Source organism: Lactuca virosa, chromosome 9 (assembly GCF_052849685.1).
Source record: "Lactuca virosa cultivar CGN04683 chromosome 9, Lactuca_virosa_CGN04683_v6, whole genome shotgun sequence".
In the NCBI taxonomy this organism is placed as follows: Eukaryota; Viridiplantae; Streptophyta; class Magnoliopsida; order Asterales; family Asteraceae; genus Lactuca; species Lactuca virosa.
The window spans coordinates 250,525,320-250,532,640 of NC_136434.1; the positions used below are offsets into that span (position 1 = coordinate 250,525,320).

The following is a 7,321-nucleotide window of genomic DNA, read 5'->3' on the forward strand; positions in this document are numbered from 1 at the left end:
TTGAAATTCTCAACCCTAACCTTACCCGTTTAATTTTCGTGTCGTGTCGTGTCAACCCGTTTATTTAAACGGGTTGAAATATCTTACCCAAACCCGTTTATTTCGTGTCGGGTTTCGTGTCGTGTCAATTTTTGCCACCTCTAATTAAAATTCCCGTGAAACTCTTACTATGAAATCTTACGTCCGTCCCCGGTCATTACTAAAAAAATAGGTCGAACAAAAAATATATATTCAAATTATAACATTATAACATTTTGCAATTGTTGTTGTAGATGTAACATAATATAAAATAATACGACCATTTCAAAGCGACGTTCTCGGTAGTGAGAGAGAGGCCTGCGCCCGGGTGAGGGAGGGTGTTTGGCTCAGTTTTCTCTCTCTTCCTGACGCACACAGAGACGTCTCAACCCAATCGATGGCGAAGCAGCCGATGGTAGCAGTAGTAGCCGGCATTGTCACCGCCAACGGTGGTCTACTACCATACCTCCTTCTCCTTATGCTCTTTCTGATCCTCATCATCATTCTCATCGCCTGTAGACCGTGGCGTTTTTTCGCTCGCAATTACCGTTCCCGTACCATCAAGGCTACCACCTCGTCCGATGTATTGTTTCTTTCTCCATTTCTTGTCTTTTTTGATTGTTTGGTGCTTGATCGATTAGCATTCTTATATGCGCAGATTTATTGATTTTACACATCGTATATCCCTATCATTTTTCGTTATTTCTTCTTAGGGTTTTTGTTCGTCTTTGCTTTTCCTTGTATATTATTATAAAAATGCGATGTAGTTTTTGCTAAACTATAGGCGGTGATAATTGTTGGGCCTTCAGTATTTACAATCGCGTATGATTGAATAACTGAACGATGGAAAGCTGGTTTGTAATAAAATTTAGTCCTGATTAAGTAAGCGCATTTTTAGATTTATGAACCATGTTTAGGAAAAGAGACTGTGTCTGTTGACTCAGTTATATTTCAACGCAAGCACATTCAAATCTTCACCCATACTAGTTGGCTTGACCCTGACATGAACAAGACTAATACACATGGTAAACGTTGCAAACTTAAATTCTAGGAAAACATTCAGACATAATAAAAAGAAAAAAGGGAACTTTCATAAAAGGATGATTATTAAGAGTTAAGACCAAGTATCAGCACCTCTATAATCTGCACCTTGATACTAAGTGTGACTTTTTGGTTTTGAAAGGATGGTGCTCATTTAGTATGCTTAGGAGTATGCACCATCTGAAAAAGGAATGTATTTGGTGTAGTCAAAACATAGCGTATATCCCCTATTGGTGAGTAACATTCGTATGCTTACACATGATCATTATCTTGTATAGGTTCAAGATGTAGAAAGACCCCTTATTTCTCATGATTCGGATGAAGTTGAGAGCAACATCGACGAGCATCATAGGAATTCTCCTTCAGAAGGTCCACATCATCAAACTGATGGGCATCTCAGTTCACACCAAAACCATGATCTTGTCCATAAACATAGGCTTCCACCCAGACCTCCCCAGGTCAAGGTGTCGCATGGTATGTAATGTGGCATGACCCTTTTTTATAGACTATATAGTTTTGGTGAGTAAATAAAGTTATCCTTCCAGCAGTAAAAACTAAAAAGAAGTTGCTTTTTTTTCCAGGTGATAGTCTTATTTTGGATATTTCTGATCCATCTGAGAGTGTTGCGGTGGGTCAAACACTGAAGCGTCCATTGGTTATTAAGGAATCTGCTGGAGATGAAGATTATGGTGCGAAGGAAAATATAAGTAACAAATCGAGAATCAAATCAGATAATGATAGTTCCAGGCGGAGTGCAGATCAAAGTAATTTCTCCTTCCCTTGCATATAGATAGATAGATAGATTATTACAAGTCAATTGTTATGAGTTATGAGATTTTGGCAAGACGTGTCATCATATATACATGTGTTAGAAGTGCAGGAAGCATCCTGACATTGGAGGTTATTTCTGGTCCTTCACGTGGTGCACATTACTCTGTACAATCAACAAACAAATCTAAGCTCCCATTGACTCTTGGAAGAGTATCTCCTAGTGATGTATTGGTGACAGATTCAGAAGTGTCAGGAAAGCATGCAAAGATAAATTGGAACCTGAATGTAAGATGGTAATATCTTAAATCTTAATTGGGGATTGTGTTGGTTGAATGACAAATTGTATGATATATTTCAGAAGTTGAAATGGGAGGTGGTTGACATGGGGAGCTTGAATGGAACTCTGTTGAATTCCAAGGCAGTCCACCACCCTGAAACTGGAAGTAGACATTGGGGTGATCCGGTTGAGCTGAATAGTGGAGACATAATAACTCTTGGCACAACTTCGAAGATATCTGTGAGTCGTTCAGTTGTAGTGTATTAGTATTAGTATTTGTTTTATAAATATAAATAATATTTTCTCGTTTGGAGTTGAGATTTTTGATTTTGGTTGCAGGTTGAAATTGCATCTGGTGGGTTTAATAGGAAGATCCCATTTGGAGTTGGAGTAGTCTCAGATCCTATGTCTGTGCGCAGAGGTGGGAAGAAACTGCCCATGGAAGATGTATGTTATTACCAGTGGCCCCTACCTGGGGCTCATCAGGTATTATTGTAATTTATAACAATTCTTATTGCCTTATTCGAAGGGCCACTCATATACATAACATAATACAAATATACAATACAATCATCTCTTTTTTTTTTTTTTTTTTTTTTTTTTGCAGTTTGGACTGTTTGGTATTTGTGATGGACATGGCGGAGCCGCTGCTGCCTCATCTGCCAGCAAGTCAGTATATTCCCTCCCTCTCTCTTTCTCTCTCTCAAATACACACACATACATACAAATATTTTTAGGGTTCACCTTTGGTGCCATGCCATCATCCAAAAAGGAATTCAATCCTTTTGGCTGCATGTTATGTGCCTAAGTCAAACTTTTGACAGGTTATTGCATTTTCATCATTCAACCATTTACATTGTCAGTCACACTTTAGCTTTAATCACCGTTTTGATGTCTCAATCAGATTCAGGTGTGAAAAAACATGTAATGTAAACTTTGGAATGCATGGCTTGTTTTGTTTTGTTTTTTTTTTCCATCAGAAGTCCTTTTGGGCTGGACAAAGACTTTCTTTTTCTAAGTGAATCAAGTCTGAGAATGACTGGTTAATCTGCTAAGTAATGCTGACTGGTTATCTGAAACCGTTATAATTATAAATTCTAAATGAAAAAAATTATAGTCAAATAAAAACATTTTAACATGTAAGTATTATTAGCTTGAATCGAAAATAATATTTAATCCTAGAAACCTATGTCCAGTTCCAGCAGCAAACATCTCTGGTTTGATTATTGGCCACCACACCACCCTGATGTCAACCCCCTACTATGCTATGTCACTCATGTCATGTGAGGAAAGACCCCACTTGTCTAATTCTAATCTCACACTATTTTTATCATATATTATGTCGAGTTCCACTTCCTTCTCATTTTCAATTATCCTACTAGCTTGGGATTATTTGATTTTTTTTACCCACCCCCCTGGTTCTAAAGTTTTCAAATAACCCAATCAATGTATCCAGGTGTTTCTTTTTAACTTAATGCAGAAAGAACAACTTAATAGAGAGAAGGGAGACTTCCTCATTTATTTTTCCCGAGGTTTCCATCATTTTCTCAGATAATTTTTACATATCATTTATCCAAACAGCACTTGATGGAAAAAAAAATAAAACATGGTCTTTTATTGCCTGAAGACATTCTTGTTTACTTTCTAGGGTATAGTTTTTCATTCCCACCACCTTTGCAGTCATTAAAAATTTAAAATTAACAATCTTAATAGACTACCCTACCCTCCTTTGCAGTCATTAAATTATTATCATATCTCACGATGTATTATAAGCTGTTTTTAAAGTATTAGTGCATGTCGATTTTTGATATGCCATTTTTCTTATCCATATCTCTGCTTCTTACAATTTTATTTATCCGTATCATCTGTTTCTACTTTCTATTACAACATCACACTTTCAATTTTTTTTTTCTTATGGAGGCATTGTATTTCGAAAAACATACTCAATTGTAGCATTGTACTTCCATTGTATTTGTAAAATGTACCCATCATAGTAATAGGCTATAGCTGGTTAACATTTCAATAGGAAAAAGTTAAAAGTAGGATGCTATAAATATAATAAAGAAATCAATGAAAGTAGAAGTAGGTTGCTATTAAATTGTTGCATTTAACACTTGAATAAACTGTGCAGAATAATGCCTGAGATGGTTACTAGAATCTTATCAGATACATTGAGAAGAGAGAATGTTTTGTCACGTTGTGATGCTTCAGATGTCCTTAGAGAAGCGTTCTCTGAAACAGAAGCACAAATGGACCACTTATATGAGGTGAGGTTTTTTTGTTTTTCTCACCCCCACCCCCTTTTAGTTCTTAAATCAATCAATTAGCAACTAACTGTCAGAGTTTGTTGTACCATATTTGAAATAATGAATGATCCAAAGTAAGATGATGTAATTTACATTTTGCTTTAGTGGATTTTTGGTCCCTATGATATCGACACTGTCCTTGTAAAATAACCATATGATGATTGAAATGAAATAATTGTAAGCATTTAATGTACTAAACTACTAATCTAACTGTTTTCAGGGTTGTACTGCAACAGTGCTTCTAATTTGGGGTGATGGTCATGACAATTACTTTGCTCAATGTGCAAATGTTGGTGATTCAGCCTGTATTGCAAGGTATGTTTGTTAATTGTTATACATACATACATACATACATATATATATTTTTCTTATTTAAACATTAAAGTTACGCCTTTGTTTGTTATTGTAATGTTAGGGAGGGGAGTGTATAACCTATAACCTATAACCTATAACCTTTTTGTTGTTGAAATTTATTCAGTGTTAAAGGGCAACAAGTTAAGATGTCGGAAGACCATCGAGTAGCCAGTTATAATGAAAGAATGCGAATTCAAGCAACCGGAGAAGCTCTCAAAGATGGGGAAACAAGATTATGTGGTTGGTAATTCATTTCAGACTTGAGAGAGTTTGATATAAAATTCAAAATCTTTTTCACTCCATTCATATTTCTAATACAATTTCAGGTTTAAACCTTGCACGAATGCTGGGAGACAAGTTTCTGAAGCAGCAGGATGCTCGATTCAGTTGTGAACCTTACATAAGTCAAGTCGTTTACATGAATTCAGAAACCCAGGATTTTGCCATAATTGCTAGGTAAGTATAAGTTTACACTAACTAAACTCTTTTTAAACTTATTTTTTACTATATATATATTATCTGCAAAATTCTCAGCCCCCCTCCCCTCCCCTCACATGTCATGTTAGTTTCTCTTTTCAAAGTGTTTGTTGCTATTCGTATATTCATATACACGTGGTTGTGGCTTAATTGCAAGAAACAACAACGTACTTTGATTCATTTGTGTTTTATATCATTTTTCACTGCTATGGTTGGGTAGAGGTAGATGTTTCAGATTACAATGTCATGAAAAGAAAAGGTGTATGCAGAACAAGACATAAGAAGCTGTACTGCATTGGGGCAAAAATTGCAATCTTTTTCTGTGTTCATTTATCTTCAGTTGTGTTATTATGTTAATTTTGTTTGGATTGGATGCAGTGACGGGTTTTGGGATGTTGTCAACTCTAAGAAGGCCATCCAACTTGTCCATCAGGTAGGTTTACATTACATTAACTCTAGCCTTAAGTTAAAATCATCTCAAGTGTTGTAACCTGAATCTTGTTTGTTTGTGCGCTGCCAAGACGAGGGAGAAAAATGTAGTTGAGGAATATTCATCAGCAGAAAAGATAGCAAAAGTTTTGTTGAGCGAAGCAAGAGCACAACGTACAAAGGACAACACATCAATAATTTTCTTAGATTTCGACACAAACCAAACCATTACCACCAATGATGATGTATAGGATAATACAACTTTACGCCTTGCCTTGCCCTGTCTTGTCTTGTCTTGTCTTGTCTTGTCTTGTCTTGTCTTATTTATTATTATATGTAAAATATAGTCAAGTCACTCCCCAGAACCAGAACCGGAACCAGAACAACAAGGTGCTGCTTATGTTCATAAATAGGGAAAGCTGCACCTGCCTGCCTGCCTGTCATCCCTGCATTTTGGGGTAGTTGGAATCACTAGTGCTGTTTGGATGGGGTCGAATTGAATGAATGTTAATTAGTTTCTTATAATCAAATCAGACATCCACAGTAAAAGCTTATAAATAGTTTTCTGCAAAAGGGTTATTCTTTTACTAACTTATATATATATATATATATATATATATATATATATATATATATATATATATATATATATATATATGTGTCGCTGGCTTGCTTGCATAACTCTTTGCCTAATCCATATTCTTGGACCTTTAATTATTTGTCTAAGTATAACCCAACGAACACAATCTATATTTTTGATGTGATGTGATGTGATTGTTGAGACATCAACTTTTGACCATTCATGTAAGTATATCACTTTCAAACCAACTGTATTATGTCTTGATGGCAACTTGGTAAGATTACTCATACTCTTAATACCTAAGGGCATATATTTGATTGAAATTAATAGCAACTTTATACTATGTTTTTGTTTTAATATGACCGGTGGTAGTGTTGAAAATATGATTTCTTCAGAGTTTCCATGGTATAATTATGGATTGCATGAGGATACTAGGATCATGTGATGGGAATACTATATACAATGGACGCGTTCGGCAAAACTAGCTAATAACGGGTAGCGGTTAGCCGTTAGCAGGTAGCGTTTTGTTAAATGCTATGTGAAGTAGCTTTTGGATTTGAAGCGTTTTGTTTAAACTAAATGCTAGAAGTTTATAGTGCCAAACAAACATTTCTGTTCAAAACGAAGCGTTTTGTCAAACGCTAGAATCTTCCAAATGCTTTCAAACATTTCGTGCCGAACACACTCAATGTGGACGAAATGACAAATGGAAGACCATATTTTTATTTTCCTTCAATTTTGTAAAGAATGGAAGAACTTAGAATTGGCTAAATGTATTTTTTCATTGTTAGATTTTTTCTATACAACCATCATTAATTAAGGTATGTTTTGATGTTTTAAATTATAAAAACATGCATTTTATGTAGTGCCAATTGGTTATAACAAGTTTGAGGTTAGGAATGGGGTTATCGCATAACAGTTAACCTTCTAACACATGACTTGGTCCTGTAGGATGTGGTATTTGAGTGATTAGTTTTATTTATTATGTTGCAGCTATAGCATAACTGAACAAGGACCCACGTACTTAAAGGTCCTGCATACAACATCAATCCAATAGTGACATGTTGA

At 35.5% G+C, this 7,321-nt stretch overlaps 1 protein-coding gene across 2 annotated transcripts; it reads left to right on the forward strand.

Moving 5' to 3' along the window:
- The first annotated feature begins 296 nt into the window (after nucleotides 1-296).
- Nucleotides 297-6,246, forward strand: KAPP (kinase associated protein phosphatase). Of its 2 annotated transcripts, none has more exons than XR_013721417.1 (13): nucleotides 297-601; nucleotides 1,338-1,533; nucleotides 1,641-1,823; nucleotides 1,940-2,115; nucleotides 2,189-2,347; nucleotides 2,447-2,593; nucleotides 2,715-2,776; nucleotides 4,239-4,374; nucleotides 4,634-4,728; nucleotides 4,892-5,011; nucleotides 5,094-5,223; nucleotides 5,623-5,677; nucleotides 5,766-5,845. XR_013721417.1 is itself a non-coding variant. In XM_079072364.1 (13 exons), the coding sequence occupies exons 1-13, from the start codon at nucleotides 416-418 to the stop codon at nucleotides 5,922-5,924; spliced, it is 1,800 nt and encodes a 599-aa protein (XP_078928490.1). In that variant the 5' UTR covers nucleotides 299-415; the 3' UTR covers nucleotides 5,925-6,246. The 2 variants fall into 2 exon arrangements, 1 of the variants encoding a protein (XP_078928490.1); XM_079072364.1 differs by having other exon boundaries at nucleotides 299-601; nucleotides 4,892-5,007; nucleotides 5,766-6,246.
- The last annotated feature ends 1,075 nt before the right edge of the window (nucleotides 6,247-7,321 follow it).

What these genes read in the sequence shown, in the direction of transcription:
- KAPP (XM_079072364.1), top strand. Translation starts at nt 416, where the DNA reads ATGGCGAAGCAGCCGATGGTAGCAGTAGTAGCCGGCATTGTCACCGCC. An exon ending in AGATAAATTGGAACCTGAAT is followed by an intron (nt 2,116 to 2,188) that starts GTAAGATGGTAA and finishes GATATATTTCAG; the next exon opens with AAGTTGAAATGGGAGGTGGT. An exon ending in AAATGGACCACTTATATGAG is followed by an intron (nt 4,375 to 4,633) that starts GTGAGGTTTTTT and finishes AACTGTTTTCAG; the next exon opens with GGTTGTACTGCAACAGTGCT.